This window comes from Rutidosis leptorrhynchoides, chromosome 3 (genome assembly GCF_046630445.1).
Source record: "Rutidosis leptorrhynchoides isolate AG116_Rl617_1_P2 chromosome 3, CSIRO_AGI_Rlap_v1, whole genome shotgun sequence".
In the NCBI taxonomy this organism is placed as follows: Eukaryota; Viridiplantae; Streptophyta; class Magnoliopsida; order Asterales; family Asteraceae; genus Rutidosis; species Rutidosis leptorrhynchoides.
Genome location: NC_092335.1, coordinates 528,313,148 through 528,331,684, shown reverse-complemented (window position 1 = coordinate 528,331,684; position 18,537 = coordinate 528,313,148). Strand labels below are relative to the sequence as shown.

The window sequence follows — 18,537 nt, the reverse complement described above, 5'->3', positions numbered from 1 at the left end:
ACAAAAGAGCTACGCTGACATTAAAAGAAAAGATATAGAATTTGAAATTGGAGAGATGGTCATGCTTAAAGTTGCACCTTGGAAAGGCGTTGTTCGATTTGGTAAACGAGGGAAATTAAATCCAAGGTATATTGGACCATTCAAGATTATTGATCGTGTCGGACCAGTAGCTTACCGACTTGAGTTACCTCAACAACTTGCGGCTGTACATAACACTTTCCACGTCTCGAATTTGAAGAAATGTTTTGCTAAAGAAGATCTCACTATTCCGTTAGATGAAATCCAAATCAACGAAAAACTTCAATTCATCGAAGAACCCGTCGAAATAATGGATCGTGAGGTTAAAAGACTTAAGCAAAACAAGATACCAATTGTTAAGGTTCGATGGAATGCTCGTAGAGGACCCGAGTTCACCTGGGAGCATGAAGATCAGATGAAGAAGAAATACCCGCATCTATTTCCAGAAGATTCGTCAACACCTTCAACAGCTTAAAATTTCGGGACGAAATTTATTTAACGGGTAGGTACTGTAGTGACCCGAACTTTTCCATGTTTATATATATATTAAATGAAATTGTTATTTACATGATTAAGTGTTTCCAACATGTTAAGCAATCAAACTTATTAAGACTTGATTAATTGAAATATGTTTCATATAGACAATTGACCACCCAAGTTGACCGGTGATTCACGAACGTTAAAACTTGTAAAAACTATATGATGACATATATATGGATATATATATATAGTTAACATGATACTATGATAAGTAAACATATCATTAAGTATATTAACAATGAACTACATATGTAAAAACAAGACTACTAACTTAATGATTTTTAAACGAGACATATATGTAACGATTATCGTTGTAAAGACATTTAATGTATATATATCATATTAAGAGATATTCATACATGATAATATCATGATAATATAATAATATAAAATCTCATTTGATATTATAAACATTGGTTTAACAACATTTAACAAGATCGTTAACCTAAAGGTTTCAAAACAACACTTACATGTAACGACTAACGATGACTTAACGACTCAGTTAAAATGTATATACATGTAGTGTTTTAATATGTATTTATACACTTTTGAAAGACTTCAATACACTTATCAAAATACTTCTACTTAACAAAAATGCTTACAATTACATCCTCGTTCAGTTTCATCAACAATTCTACTCGTATGCACCCGTATTCGTACTCGTACAATACACAGCTTTTAGATGTATGTACTATTGGTATATACACTCCAATGATTAGCTCTTAGCAGCCCATGTGAGTCACCTAACACATGCGGGAACCATCATTTGGCAACTAGCATGAAATATCTCATAAAATTACAAAAATATGAGTAATCATTCATGACTTATTTACATGAAAACAAAATTACATATCCTTTATATCTAATCCATACACCAATGACCAAAAACACCTACAAACACTTTCATTCTTCAATTTTATTCATCTAATTAATCTCTCTCAAGTTCTATCTTCAGGTTCTAAGTGTTCTTCATAAATTCTACAAGTTCTAGTTACATAAAATCAAGAATACTTTCAAGTTTGCTAGCTCACTTCCAATCTTGTAAGGTGATCATCCAACCTCAAGAAATCTTTGTTTCTTACAGTAGGTTATCATTCTAATACAAGGTAATAATCATATTCAAACTTTGGTTCAATTTCTATAACTATAACAATCTTATTTCAAGTGATGATCTTACTTGAACTTGTTTTCGTGTCATGATTCTGCTTCAAGAACTTCGAGCCATCCAAGGATCCGTTGAAGCTAGATCTATTTTTCTCATTTCCAGTAGGTTTATCCAAGGAACTTGAGGTAGTAATGATGTTCATAACATCATTCGATTCATACATATAAAGCTATCTTATTCGAAGGTTTAAACTTGTAATCACTAGAACATAGTTTAGTTAATTCTAAACTTGTTCGCAAATAAAAGTTAATTCTTCTAACTTGACTTTTAAAATCAACTAAACACATGTTCTATATCTATATTATAAGCTAACTTAATGATTTAAAACCTGAAAACACAAAAAACACCGTAAAACCGGATTTACGCCGTCGTAGTAACACCGCGGGCTGTTTTGGGTTAGTTAATTAAAAACTATGATAAACTTTGATTTAAAAGTTGTTATTTTGGGAAAATGATTTTTATTATGAACATGAAACTATATCCAAAAATTATGGTTAAACTCAAAGTGGAAGTATGTTTTCTAAAATGGTCATCTAGACGTCGTTCTTTCGAATGAAATGACTACCTTTACAAAAATGACTTGTAACTTATTTTTCCGACTATAAACCTATACATTGTCTGTTTAGATTCATAAAATAGAGTTCAATATGAAACCATAGCAATTTGATTCACTCAAAACGGATTTAAAATGAAGAAGTTATGGGTAAAACAAGATTGGATAATTTTTCTCATTTTAGCTACGTGAAAATTGGTAACAAATCTATTCCAACCATAACTTAATCAACTTGTATTGTATATTATGTAATCTTGAGATACCATAGACACGTATACAATGTTTCGACCTATCATGTCGACACATCTATATATATTTCGGAACAACCATAGACACTCTATATGTGAATGTTGGAGTTAGCTATACAGGGTTGAGGTTGATTCCAAAATATATATAGTTTGAGTTGTGATCAATACTGAGATACATATACACTGGGTCGTGGATTGATTCAAGATAATATTTATCTATTTATTTCTGTACATCTAACTGTGGACAACTAGTTGTAGGTTACTAACGAGGACAGCTGACTTAATAAACTTAAAACATCAAAATGTATTAAAAGTATTGTAAATATATTTTGAACATACTTTGATATATATATATGTATATATTGTTATAGGTTCGTGAATCAACCCGTGGCCAAGTCTTACTTCCCGACGAAGTAAAAATCTGTGAAAGTGAGTTATAGTCCCACTTTTAAAATTTAATATTTTTGGGATGAGAATACATGCAGGTTTTATAAATGATTTACAAAATAGACACAAGTACGTGAAACTACATTCTATGGTTGAATTATCGAAATCGAATATGCCCCTTTTTATTAAGTCTGGTAATCTAAGAATTAGGGAACATACACCCTAATTGATGCGAATCCTAAAGATAGATCTATTGGGCCTAACAAGCCCCATCCAAAGTACCGGATGCTTTAGTACTTCGAAATTTATATCATATCCGAAGGGTGTCCCGGAATGATGGGGATATTCTTATATATGCATCTTGTTAATATCGGTTACCAGGTGTTCACCATATGAATGAATTTTTATCTCTATGTATGGGATGTGTATTGAAATATGAAATCTTGTGGTCTATTATTATGATTTGATATATATAGGTTAAACCTATAACTCACCAACATTTTTGTTGACGTTTTAAGCATGTTTATTCTCAGGTGATTATTGAGAGCTTCTGATGTCGCATACTTAAATAAGGACGAGATTTGGAGTCCATGCTTGTATGATATTGTGTAAAAACTGCATTCAAGAAACTTATTTTGTTGTAACATATTTGTATTGTAAACCATTATGTAATGGTCGTGTGTAAACAGGATATTTTAGATTATCATTATTTGATAATCTACGTAAAGCTTTTTAAACCTTTATTGATGAAATAAAGGTTATGGTTTGTTTTAAAATGAATGCAGTCTTTGAAAAACGTCTCATATAGAGGTCAAAACCTCGCAACGAAATCAATTAATATGGAACGTTTTTAATAAATAAGAACGGGACATTTCAAGAGTGCTATGCCCTGTGTTGATGACGAGAATCGTAGAACCGTCACCAACAACAACCGACGAATACAAACGTTTATCAAGAACATATTGGAGTTTAGAAGCAGAGGATGTAAGATGCAAAGAGGCACATGTGTCCATTGTACAACCAGAGTTATTCGGGTCTTGTAATGTTGACGTATTAAATGCGTGTTGAAGTGATGTTTCCTGTCCAGTATTACTCATGGTGGGATAAGGACAATAATAATTAGGCTGATTAGCCAAAAAAACATGGGCATACCTACTGCTAAAGGGCGTCCTGGTAGATGCGCTGGAGGCAGGAGGACTACTACCCAAAATCCGGGCAACATGAGACCAGAGTTGCACGACCCAATGGGCTGAAGACCTGCAAAAGATGGTATATTAGGTAGCCTATGGAACTGTTGGGCCTGACTAAGCCCAAAAAGCATTTTTTGTTGGGCTTGTATAATCTGAAGCAAGGAAGCTTGTAAGGGTACTCCTGGTCGATTATGTCCTGTGATTTAAGTCACTGTGCGAGTGGTATTTCGAGCATTATTGCTTGAGCGGTGAGTACCGCAGTGAAGATAGCGACACTGCTCGCCAAACCTGCAAAAACCACGAGAATAATTGCTACAAATTTGTGTATTTGGGGTTGTATTTGCCACAAGAACTGAGGGGTTTGATGGTGTTGGTGGCACATCAAGATTTCTGGTGACGTTTCATACGCAATTCCTTTAAGGTGACCATGGACCGAACTGTTTCAAGATCAGGAAAAGGGACCCCATGCAACATGATGCTCGATAATTGTGAAAATCTGTCACCGAGAGCATTTATTGCACTTGTGACCAAATCATCATCTTCAAGTTTGGAACCAAGATTACTAAGCAAAGTGGAAATAGAGTCAATTTTTCTAAAGTATTCTTCCACTGTTAAAGAACCGAGTTCCAAAGCCCGGAGTTCGGCCATTAATTCAGTGGTCTTTATGCGTTTGTTGTCCAAAAATATGTTATGAAGATGGGTCCAAGCATTGAAAGCAGTTTTTGGTTGATCCTTGAGAACCCGTTCAAGCAGCGGTTCGAAAATAGTTTGGTAGATCTATGACTTAACGACTGCGTCCGTGTTCTTTCATTCGGTGATATTCCGTTCCTTGGCGGTGGAGGTTCCTTTAATAAATTTTAGGACGTTTAGTCCCTCACAATGGGTAGAAAATAGCTAGCTCCAATATGCGTTATTGATCTTGGAGATATTGAGTTTTATGTGTATAACATGGGTTATTGCATTGATTGTATATATTTGTCATATTGTGTAGCCATGGTGATCACTGAAAATAAAACAAGGGTGGTGAAGAATTAGGAGAATCGGTGAATACATTAGATGAAATATAGGGAACAGACGATAGGTTGGGGTTAAATGGAAGGGTGGATGTAAGATGAAAGGATAGGACTAGAGTAAATGAAGGAGAAAGTGGAGAGGTGGGGAGTAAGTGGTCACTCATAGTTTGATATCATATTACATTTGATATTTTGCTTTGCCTACAAATGAGAATAACAACAAATATAAAAGAATGAAAAGAGCCAGACCCTTACATAAGTAATAAATGCTATAGATATAGCTAACTGGGCTAAACCATTGGCCCAAGAAATAATGTATGTTAACAGGTTCAACATTACATACACATCGCATATATTTTTCACAGCAACACGCGGTCTTAATTCTACTCGTTACAACAAATATTCTCACGTGAGGATCACATATTCCGACCTTAATGGTTAAGCTAAAAACGTCCGTCTCTCTAGAGGACCATTCACGTAACAGCTTGAATGATGAAAGGCATAATTAAATTCTAAAAGGACGAATAACATAGTTTATTAACCTTATTTACTAAAAGTGGTGGACCATGTTTAGTTTCAATTATATTTGGTTGTAGTTTCGAGTTTGCGTTCACATTACAAACGGTCCCTCAACTTCGCCTATATTTCCACAACGGTCCCTCAAGTTTACACTTTTTAAGGGGTAAAAAATGTAAATATATAATTTAAATAAAATATAAGAAACTAATTTCACCCGAATTTATAACGGACCATATCTTCTTGCTGGGTGCGAGTTAAATTTTTCAGAGACCACCGTTCAACTCGGAAAAATCTTATGAACCCAACGGGACTAACTATACGCGAAACAGACACTTCTCAAAAAAACCCTAAACACAACGACAACCCGTATCTTCCCGCTCGGCACGAGTTAAATTTTTTCGACGGCAGCGTCAGACTCGAAATAATTTTATGAACAAAACGATACTAACTACATTCGAAACGGACACTTTTTAAAAAACGCTAAACACAACGACAGCCCGTATCTTCCTATCTTCCTGCTCTACGCGAGTTAAATTTTTTCGCCAGCACCATTAGGCTCGAAATAATTTTATCAACAAAACGAAGCTAACTACGTTCGAACCGGACAGATTTTAAAAAACACTAAAGACGACGACACCAACAACGACGCATAACAGATGGCCCGTTTTCCCTTCTGTAAATAAAACTGCGTTAAATATGAATACGCCGACCGAAAGCCCCCGCCGCATCGCGCGGACCGGTCCGGGCTAGTTTATAACCATAAGGACGAATGGAGTAATTATCTAAAAGAAAATTTGGGTCAAACCTTGTATAAGCGGGTCGGGTATCCAAATACTCAGTGTCTTCTTAGTTGAACTGTCTGGGTATTTTTTCCATTAATTTCCTGTATGGGTATAGATGGCAGTATAGATAATGAAAAGTTATATGCAGTAAGAAGTTAATAAAAATGGTTGTTTACTTTTTGTGCTGAATGGAGTGACTAAATAAGAGTATATTACTGTTTTGACCTTGAGGGTATATTTAAACCACCACCGCATAAACCAGACACCTCTTGAAACTATCAACAATTTTAGAACCTCTAATGCTACTCTTCTCCATATTCTTCTAGTTCTTCGCTTCACAAAATCCTTCATTTTTTTTTTTCATATATACAAACAAACTTCTAAAATTTCCTCAAGATTCTTCAACTCTCATTTTCACAAAATCTTTCATACATACATATATACTCTAAAATTAAAGAAATGTTGACTTTTTATTAGTTGATTTCTTTATAGTTTTGCCAACGTAATTGGGATATTCTTTTTGTTTTACTTAATATAAATAGAAATAAAACTTTAGATACTCGTATTTATGATTCTTCGCTGTTCAATTTTACGAATTGAAGTCCAGATTTCTATTAACTTTACTTCTATTGTTGAAATTAGTCCTTTTTTGGAATTAAATGAAGAGGTGGGTTGGGATAAAGTAATTTTGGTCGAAGCATCTATGGAGTTTTGATTCTTAAAGAAGCAGGGTGAGCAAAAATGGAAGGGAAAGGGGAAGGGTAATATTGTTAAATATTGGACAAAATTGGACAAATAGAAGGCTGTATGGGGACTAGTGTGATATTCTACATTAATTAATAATGCATGTAGTTGTTATAATTCAGTAGGCTTATAACTACCTTTAGTGGTTTGATTCTTGATGTTATAATTCAGTAGGCTTATAACTACCTTTAGTGATTTGATTCTTGATTAAGAATACTAATAATGAAGTGTAAGAACAAAGATGATAATGGAGAAAGAAAGAAACACTTTGTAAGTGTGTGAAATGGTGCAAGTTTAATGCTTGCATTCATGAGTATTTATAGCCTAAAATCTCAATATAAAAATACATACTTTGTGTACCAAAATTGACTATATGTATACACCAAAATTGACTATCCATATCTATATTATTATTATTATTATTATAACACTCCCCCTTGGATAGCAATTTTATTTTGTTGAAGATCAACTATAAATTACTGCCTCGTTAAAAACCTTGCTAAAGAAAACCCAGTGGGAAAAAACTTTAGCTAAGGGAAAAAGAGTGCAGCATGGAGTTGACTCCCCCTCAAGTAGACATCGCTTCAGCTGTTACATCTTTTGAACATGTCTCATGCCAATGTTATGAACGTGTGTTCTGAAAATAGCAGTTGGAAGTGCTTTCGTGAAAAGATCAGCAGAGTTTTTGCTGGATTGAACATATCTCATTTCAATCTCGTTGTCCTTAATGAGATTTTGAGTGTATGAGAAGAATCTAGGAGGTATGTGTTTGGTTCGGTCACTTTTGATATACCCTTCTTTCATCTGTGCTATGCAAGCTGCATTATCTTCATAGATAATTGTTGGACTTTTATCGCGCTCTAGTCCACAAGAATCAGTAATGATTTGTGTCATTGATCTCAACCAAAAACATTCCCGAGTAGCTTCATGTAATGCAATCACTTCGGCATGATTTGACGATGTAGCAACAAGTGTTTGTTTTTGAGAACGCCATGATATTGCAGTACCTCCATTTAGGAATACATATCCAGTTTGAGATTTAGCTTTATGTGGATCAGATAAATAACCTGCATCTGCATAACCAACCAAATCTTGTTTTGATTCGTTAGAATAAAATAATCCTAAATCAGTAGTTCCTCGAAGGTATCGAAATATGTGTTTGATCCCATTCCAGTGTCTTTTGGTAGGAGCAGAGCTGAACCTTGCCAACAAATTAACTGCAAAAGAAATGTCAGGTCTTGTACAATTTGTAAGGTACATAAGAGCTCCAATTGCACTAAGATATGGTACTTCTGGTCCAAGAATGTCTTCTTGATCTTCACATGGACGAAATGGATCAGCTTCAACATTGAGTGATCTAACAACCATAGGAGTACTTAATGGTTTTGCCTTGTCCATATTGAAACGTTTCAAAATCTTTTCAGTATATGTTGTTTGATGTACAAGTAAACCATTAGGCATATGCTCAATTTGTAAACCAAGGCAATACTTGGTTTTTCCGAGATCTTTCATTTCAAATTCTTTCTTTAGAAGTTGAATGGCTTCATGGATCTCTTTATTTGTACCTATGATGTTAAGATCATCAACATAAACAGCTATGATCACATATCCGGATGTTGTTTTCTTATTGAAAACACAAGGGCAAGTAAGATTATTTGTATACCCTTTGCTTATCAAGTAATCACTTAATCGGTTATACCACATACGTCCCGATTGTTTTAACCCATATAAAGATCTTTGTAATTTAATCGAATACATTTCTTTGGGTTTTGCATTTGATGCTTCTGGTACCTTAAATCCTTCAGGTATCTTCATATATATATCACTATCAAGTGATCCATATAGATAAGCAGTCACAACATCCATGAGATGCATTTCTAAATTTTTAGAAACTGCCAGGCTGATTAAGTATCTAAAAGTAATTGCATCCATAACAGGGGAATAAGTTTTTTCATAATCAATTCCTGGTCTTTGAGAAAAACCTTGAGCTACAAGTCTAGCTTTATACCTTGTAACTTCATTTTTCTCATTTCTTTTTCGGACAAAAATCCATCTGTATCCTACAGGTTTCACATCTTTAGGAGTGAGAATGATGGATCCGAAAACCTTTCTTTTATTGAGTGATTCTAATTCAGCTCGTATTGCTTCTTTCCATTGAGCCCAATCATGTCTATTTTGACATTCAACCATAGATGTTGGTTCTGGATCATCATCATTATTCATGATGTCATACGCAACATTAAATGAAAATTTCTCATCAAGATTTTTCATTTCATTTCGGTTCCATAATATTTTTGAATATGCATAATTGATTGCAATTTCTGTATTGACATCATCAATCTCCTCTGCAGTAGGAGTACTGATTTGTGGTTCTTCTTGAACACTTTCTTTTACTTCATTATCAGCTGATTTTCTTTTTCGAGGATTTTTATCCTTTGAACCAAATGGTCTTCCACGTTTCTGACGTGGCAAAGATTCATGAGTGACGTTATTGCCAGCTTTTGGAATTTCAATTCGAGCTGGAGTATTTACTGCTGGTATATATGATTTTGTCACCGTTTTTGTATCTGTAAATGCATCAGGCAATTGATTTGCAAGTTCTTGTATATGCATTATCTTTTGAACTTCTGTCTCGCATTCTTTTGTGCGAGGATCAAGATACTTTAATTGAGGTTCACACCATGAAACATCATTTTCTTTATTTTTCATTTCTCCCCCTAATCTAGGGAACAATGTTTCATTAAAATGACAATCAGCAAAACGTGCTGTAAAAACGTCACCTGTCATAGGTTCAATATACCTTAATATTGAAGATGTTTCATATCCAACATATATTCCCAACCTCCTTTGAGGACCCATTTTTGTACGTTGTGGTGTCGCAATTGGAACATACACTGCACAACCAAATGTTCTAAGATGGGAAATATTTGGCTCTTGACCAAAAGCAAGTTGTAGGGGGGAATATTTATGACTTGCACTTGGTCTGATGCGAATCAATGCAGCAGCATGTAAAATTGCATGACCCCATATAGATACAGGGAGTTTTGTTCTCATTATCAATGGTCTAGCGATTAACTGTAAACGTTTAATCAATGACTCGGCTAAACCATTTTGTGTATGCACATGAGCAACAGAATGTTCAACAACAATTCCTATAGACATGCAATAGTCATTAAATGCTTGAGATGTAAATTCACCAGCATTATCAAGTCTCACCCTTTTAATGGTGTAATCAGGAAAATGAGCTCTCAATTTAATAATTTGGGCAAGAAATTTTGCAAATGCCACATTACGGCTTGATAACAGACAAACATGAGACCATCTGCTAGATGCGTCTATTAGAACCATGAAATATCTAAATGGTCCACATGGTGGATGAATTGGTCCACATATATCACCTTGAATTCTTTCAAGAAACATTGGTGATTCTTTCTCAACCTTAAGTGGTGAGGGTCTAGTTATCAATTTTCCAAGAGAGCAAGATGTACATGGAACCATTGTATCATGATGGATTTTTCTATCCTTTAGTGGATGTCCATGAGTACATTCAATAATCCTTTTCATCATTGTTGATCCTGGATGGCCTAATCTGTTATGCCATAAACTGAATACACCAGGATCAATATATTTTTCGTTAACTACCATATGTATTTCTGGTACATTTATATGTGTATAATGTAATCCAGAACTAAGTCTTGGCAGTTTTTCAACCACATGACTCTTGTCAGTGATACTTAAATATTTCTCATTTTCTGTTGTCACTGACTGATAATCATACCCGTTAAGGTATATGTCGGAGAAACTCAATAAATTTCTGCTTGACTTGGGAGAAAATAAGGCATCATTTATTAAAAATTTTGTACCATTTGGTAGTATGAAATTTGCCTTTCCTATCCCTTTTATCAAGTTAGCAGGTCCTGATATTGTATGTATAGTTCCTTCCGTTGGTTTTAGATCAATAAAATATTTCTCGGATTTAAGTATAGTGTGTGTAGTTCCACTGTCTGCTATACAGAGATCTCCACCACTTGATTGATGTTGTATTCCAGCAAAATTCATATTGAACTTCATATATAAGAAATAAATAGTGAGTACATTAATATTACACAATATTTTAAACGCAAATAGATAGTACTGAAACATTTAGCAAACATAATGACAAAGACAGACGATATTAAATCGTTTATTTTTCGAAAGACACACAACTTAAACATTCAAGAAATCTTCATATAAATCAGATGGTTTCTCAGTGACTGTTGGATCGACGTTATCCACAAAGTTTACTTCCTTTTCTTTATCTTTCAGCGAATCCTGATACATCTTAACAAGATGTTTAGATGTTCGGCAAGTATTAGCCCAGTGGCCCATTCTACCACATCTGTAGCAAGATTCTTCAGAATTTTTAGAAGAATTTTCTTCAACATCTTGTTTAATGGGCTTGTTTTGTGGTTGATATTTATATTTTCGTGGATTACTATTTCTTTGACCACCACGGCCACGACCACGACCACGTCCACGCCCATTACCATTACCATAAGGATGGTTTCTACCATAGTTATGGCTTTTGGCATGATGATGGTGATGGTTATTATAACCACGACCTTGCCCGCGTCCTTGTCCCTGTTTATAATTATTTGCAGTATTTGCTTCAGGGATTGCAAGTGTACCAGTAGGACGGGATTGCTGATTTTTCATTAATAGCTCATCATTTTGCTCTGCAACTAAGAGATATGAATTAAGTTCAGGATATGTTTTGAACTTTAGCATTCTCAAATTTCTTTGCACTGTGATGTTTGCAGCATTCATTGTGGAGAAAGTTTTCTCCATCATGTCTGCATCACTAATTTCATGTCCACAGAATTTAAGTTGTGAACATGTATTATACAGAGCTGAGCTGTATTCATTTACTTTCTTAAAGTCTTGGAACCTTAATGTTCTCCATTGTTCCATTGCAGCTGGAAGTAAAATTTCTCTTTGATTATTGAATCTGCTTTTGAGACCTTCCCATAAAACATGGGGATCTTCTACAGTCACATAATTATTTTGTAAGCATTCATCAATATGTTGATGAATAAAGCAACATGCCGTAGCTTGTTCTTTTTCAGAACAAGTGTTGTTTTCATTTATGGTTTCAAGAATGCCCATTGATTTAAGATGCATTTTTACTTTTATAACCCATGGCATGTAGTTGTTTCCAGTTGATTCTAAAGGAGTAAATTTAAGCTTTTCCAGATTCGACATTTTCTATTATCAAAAATTAAAACAAACATCATGATAAATTAGAGTCAATTTATATTCATAAGTATATAAACATTAAACATAAATTTAATATAACATAAATGATAAGTAGGTGATAGTGTCGACCATGTGTAAGCAATCATAAATAAATGTTATATAACAAAAATATAAATATTAGTAAACATAAATAAAAATTTGGCGACAATGTCGACCATATATTTTTTCAGGTGGTATAACCGACCTATATCATTCTGGTGGTATAACCGACCATATATCATTTTGGTGGTATAACCGACCATATATCATTTTGGTGGTATAACCGACCATATATCATTTTGGTGGCAGAGCCAACCATATTTAGTATTAAGATCTTCGTGCTGATAACGTGTTATAATTCAGTAGGCTTATAACTACCTTTAGTGGTTTGATTCTTGATGTTATAATTCAGTAGGCTTATAACTACCTTTAGTGATTTGATTCTTGATTAAGAATACTAATAATGAAGTGTAAGAACAAAGATGATAATGGAGAAAGAAAGAAACACTTTGTAAGTGTGTGAAATGGTGCAAGTTTAATGCTTGCATTCATGAGTATTTATAGCCTAAAATCTCAATATAAAAATACATACTTTGTGTACCAAAATTGACTATATGTATACACCAAAATTGACTATCCATATCTATATTATTATTATTATTATAACAGTAGTAAGATATTTCATTAATTTAAGAAGAAAGTAAACAGCATGTTTGACTTACCTAATAAGTACTTTGATTCAACTCAGCTCATTGATAAAAAATAAACAGCCCCTTAATAACTACCATCAAACACAACCATTTCCAAACCCTAAATTAAACTCAATACTATGCTTCGCCGAAAACCTACCAAAATCGAAATCGAAATCCAAGATAAACAAGAACTCGAAGATTCACGCAAACGCGCCGCCGCCGCCGCCGCTGATACCGTCACCTTCAATACCACAGGCGCCACCTCCCTTCTGCACCACTTCAACAATTCCTCAACTTCCGCCACCAAATCCAACCGCATCGGTCTCTCTCAATAGTATCAATTTCCATAACCCTAGCTTCCGAAAAACCCTAATTTTACTGAACCCTAATTTCATCGTCAAATGGAAATTGAAGTGAAGATCCGGATACCCAATTACGAGAATTACAAAACCCTAATTTCAGTTTTTGCTCCATTTCACGTCAAAACACACAACCAACACAACAATTTCTTTGATGGCGTTTCCGGCGAACTTTCCGACCGACGTGCTGTTCTCCGGATCAGATTCTACAACGACCCACCGGTTACAAAATGTATCATTTGTCTTAAAGCGAAAGCTTTATTAGTTAATGGTGTGAGCAGAGTTGAAGAAGATGAAGAAGAAATTGACCCGGGTGTTGGGCAAGAATGTGTATCTGATCCGACCCGGTTAGTAGATTTGGCTGAATCTTCTAGAATAATGAAAAGGGTGAAAGATGAATTTTTTGGTGGGAAAAAAGATGGGTTGGGGTTTAAGGGATTGGGTGGGTTTAAAAATTTGAGGAATGTGTATGAGTGGAAAGGTTTGGTGATTGAAGTGGACGAATCGAGCTATGAATTCGGGACGTTGTATGAGATTGAGTGTGAGAGTAGTGAGCCTGAAAAGGCTAAAGAATTGATTGAAGAGTTTTTGAAGAAGAATGGAGTCGAATATTCGGATTCTGTTGCATCAAAGTTTGCTATTTTTCGAGCTGGAAAGTTACCTTAGTAAGTGAGCTTGTTGATTTTTGTTTGTTAAATGATTACATTTTTAAATGCTGCATGTCATTGAATTTATGCTTATGCATTTGTTGTTTACATCTTTTGGTAAGGCAATACAAACGTATGTTGACAAATTACTTGTTCGGTAAACTGGTTTTATATCATCAGTCTTTTGCTTGTTATAATTGAGTAATATCAGTATTTATGATTTTTATATGGGTTAAAGCTACACATAGGCTATATATATTTTCTTAAATCTCCCGATGTCGGCTATATACCCATTTCCGTCTCATTATCGGCTATATACTTTCAGAAATTGTACTCATGTCAACAATTCGTTACCGGTTACCGGTACAATCGGTCAAAAATATTACGTGTAATATTTTTTGTTTTTAAAGGTGACGTGGACTAAATATAATTAAAGATTAAAGCTATAAATCGGCTATATAGTTTTTTTTTTTTCTTTTTTGTTCCAATGTAAATTATAAATATGATGACACGTCATTAACTTTTTTGATTGAAGGTTAAAAAAGTATAATCGTTTATATTAGTACACTTTTTGAAAGTATATAGTCGACAGTGAGACGGAAATGGGTATATAGCTGACATCGGAGATGGCTTTATAATATTGTTTTTGTAATCATCATGATCAACATTATAATATACTTATGTATATAGTAGTGGTTCGAAATCAAAATCGAAAATGTTGTCAAGCTAACCCAATATACTCGGATTCAACCTTACTAGAATTCACCAAACCATCTTACAACTCTAGGCAAATGTATTGTCATATAGCACTTATGCCATTGTATCATCTATTTGAGTGCCATAAAAACACAGTTGGAACTTTGTGTTGTAGCTCAAGTGGTAGTGGTCTGACACTCTTTGTCAGGAGTTCGACTCCTGTGGACTACAACATTGCACACCAAGGTTATATTAGTACACTTTTTGAAAGTATATAGCCGACAGTGAGACGGAAATGGGTATATAGCCGACATCGGAACATTTGAGAAAGTATATAGCCGATTTGTAGTTCAAACCAATTTCCTATATGAAAGTGGAAGAATTACTTCTCTTGGTTGATTTATTGGCTATCTGGGTGACTGGGTACATTGGGATTTTTATATAAATGCATACGCGGTGTGATTGATAATTCGAAGTTTCACAGTGTAGATCATATTAAATATAGTAAAACCCTAATAGTATAGATTATATGGATTGCGTTAGAACATAGTTAGTCCTCTCTTAATATATGTTTATATGCACAAGTCTGGCATCAATGAACTCAATGAATAAATTATAAAGCTATTTGGTTGACACGTCCTTAATTTGAAGCAAGATTTTGATTTTACTTTTACTTAACACTCGTTTGAGTTCTTGGTATGTAGCAAGTTATAAATTAGTCATGTCATTGCTTTTATGAGGTAAAATCTTGATGTGTTTTTTTTTTGCCCTTCACTTCGGTTCGTATAGATGATAGGGGCTTACTCGTTTTTTTATTGTTTGTAGGTTTTGGTACATGGGAACCGGGATGAAGAAAGCAACCGATAATAGATAGCAAGTTTTCTCATGCTTGTATGATCTGCTCCAGACCAAGTTATTGCATCTGGCCAAAACGAATAAGTTACTTCATTCTTTTGTATCATATAAAAGATGAGATACAATTCAATTTGCTGTTTGGAATCATGTTCTTTTAATCCGAATGCATTTTTTCCCCTTGTATAAGATTATTATTGAATCTCCTAGGTGTTTTTCATTAGGTTTATTTAGAAATGCCCTATGATAGTTAAAATTTAAATTTATGAAGCCATCAAACTTATTGTTGTTGTTGTTGTATGTTTTAATGAATAAAATTCTGGAGTTCAAGGGGAATTGTTTATTTGTCTTGTTACATTAAATACTTTTAATCGTTTCTATAATATTATTATTGAATCTCCTAGGTGTGTTTCATTAGGTTTATTTAGAAATGCCCTATGATAGTTAAAACTAGTCCGGACCGGCCCGCGCGTTGCGGCTGGAGCTTTCGGCCTGCGTATTCATATTTAACGTAACGTTGTGTATTTAAAGAGGGGAACACGGCTCATATGTTAAGTGCCATTTTAGATGTCGTTGTGTTAAGCGTTTTTTAAAAAATATCCGTTTCGAACGTAGTCAGTTTTGTTTTGTTCAATAAATTTTTTCGAGTGTAAAGGTGCTGTCGGAAAAATTTAACTCCCAGCGAGCAGAAAGATACGGGCTGTCGTTATGTTTAGCGTTTTTTAAAAAGTGTCCGTTTCGAACGTGGTTAGTTTCGTTTTGTTCATAAAATTATTTCGAGTCTGACGTTGCCTTCGGAAAAATTTAACTCGTGGCGAGCGGGAAGATACGGGTTGTCGTTGTGTTTAGCGTTTTTTTAAAAATTGTCCGTTTCGCGTATAGTTAGTCCTGTTGGGTTGGTAAGATTTTTCGTAATTGAACGGTGGTCTCGAAAAAATTTAACTCGCACCGAGTGAGAAGATAGGGCCCTTTATAAATTATGGTGGAATTAGTTTCTTATATTTTAATTAAATTATATATTTATACTTTTTACTCATGAGAAAGTGTAAACTTGAGGGGTCGTTGTGTAAATATACGTAAAGTTGATTGACCATTTATAGTGCGAACGCAAACTCAAAACTACATCCCAATGTAACGAAAACTACACAAACTCCGATCACATTTAGTATATAAGGGTTAATAATTAATTAATAATTTAAATTTATGAAGCCATCAAACTTATTGTAAAAGATTATGTTTTAATGAAATAAAATTCTGGAGTTCTAAGGGGAATTGTTTATTTGTCTTGTTACATTAAATATTCCAAATCTAACTTTGCTTATGGAGCATTATGCAACCAAGTGTGGTTGCAGGTGCAGGGTGCAGGGTGCATGGACCTTGCAAATTTAAGGATCAAATTGAGTATTTGGACATGTAGCTTTAGTACTATTTTAAATTAACTTAATCATGCCCAACTACCACACTGGTCCTGGTCTCTAGATGTACATTTGTGCTGGATGTTTTTTGATTTGGTCGTGTATGAAGTAATTCTATCAACAAGCTCAACAACAAGCAACAACACAACAAAACGAAACCTATAATCAACAAGAAACCATAAGCTCAAAACGACTCATAAACCGAGATTGTCCGCCGCCTTGGTAGCCTTCTTACCCCTCAAATCCGGATTGAAAAACTTGCCCTCGACTTGTGCGAGCGCATGTTCCATCCGTGAATTTAAGTCATAAGAAGAGTTAGCGTCTTTAGAGGAACCCGAAGCATGACCACCAAAGGATATATCGGAATCGAGTAGTGCATGACCACCAAAGGATAACGATCCCTTCGGCTCGGATCTCTTCTTATTCTGATGATTGTTTTTCACGGCGCCTACACATTCTAACTCGATATTGTGTTCACGGGTAAACCTCCACGCTATTAAGCACTTTTTCCGCGCTTTTTGCCATAACAAGGCACACCAGCGGGCCATCTTCCAAAGATTTTCCAATCCTACTACAAGCCACAGAATAACAGGGACCAATCCCGTATCCTCCTTGACGGTTGAACCGTACCATTAACCTCCACATCCACATTATTATTATTAATGGCATGAAAAGAATCAGAATCAACTTGGACAACAACACGATCTAATCCCTTGTCTTTAACCACTTCATATTACAATTAGGGCATATTTACTTTCCAATTATTGATCTTGTTTAAATCTAGAAAGTTGAGTTGTTTATTTGTAATTTAACCTGTCACTTAATCTGAATAAATTCTGTATATCGATGATATACAAAGAGAAGCCCTTTCCCAAATGAACCCATATTCAGAAATCAATATAAAATAAAAGTTAACAACGTCGATTGGTTATAAATACGGACTAGATCTTTTTAAGGTTGTGGACTTGTGTCACATCTCAAAAAGTGGAAATACAAAAGGTTAAGTGAAAGAGAAGCAACTCAAATGTCGACAAAAGAGGTTGAAGGTATCCAAGACCTACTCTAACAAGGAGCAATTTTCACATCATTCAAATATAAAATAATATTGTTTTGTAATCATATGATCAACATTGTAACATAATTATGTATATAGTAATTGTTCGAAATCAAAATCGAAAATGCTGTCAAGCTAACCCAATATAACCAACCCATCTTACAACTCTAGGCAAATGTATTTGCATATAGCACTTATGCCATTGTATCATCTATTTGAGTTGCCATAAAAACACAGTTGGAACCTTGTGTTGTAGCTCAAATGGTAGTGGTCCGACCTCTATGTAAGAGGTCAGGAGTTCGACTCCGGAGACTAAAACACAAGACAATCAAACATGGTTGTTTAAAGACGTGACATTGAAACAACAAAGAAGCGTAAAACACAAGACA

General features: G+C 34.6%; 1 protein-coding gene across 2 annotated transcripts; it reads left to right on the top strand.

Annotated features, from left to right (window-relative positions):
• Positions 1–13,243: 13,243 nt before the first annotated feature.
• Positions 13,244–15,977, top strand: LOC139898365 (triphosphate tunnel metalloenzyme 3-like). Of its 2 annotated transcripts, XM_071881095.1 has the most exons (2): positions 13,244–14,149; positions 15,653–15,977. In XM_071881095.1, coding segments are annotated over exons 1-2 (624 nt in total). In that variant the 5' UTR covers positions 13,244–13,526; the 3' UTR covers positions 15,654–15,977. The 2 variants fall into 2 exon arrangements, with proteins under 2 accessions (XP_071737196.1, XP_071737197.1); XM_071881096.1 differs by lacking the exon at positions 15,653–15,977 and having other exon boundaries at positions 13,244–14,150.
• Positions 15,978–18,537: the final 2,560 nt, after the last annotated feature.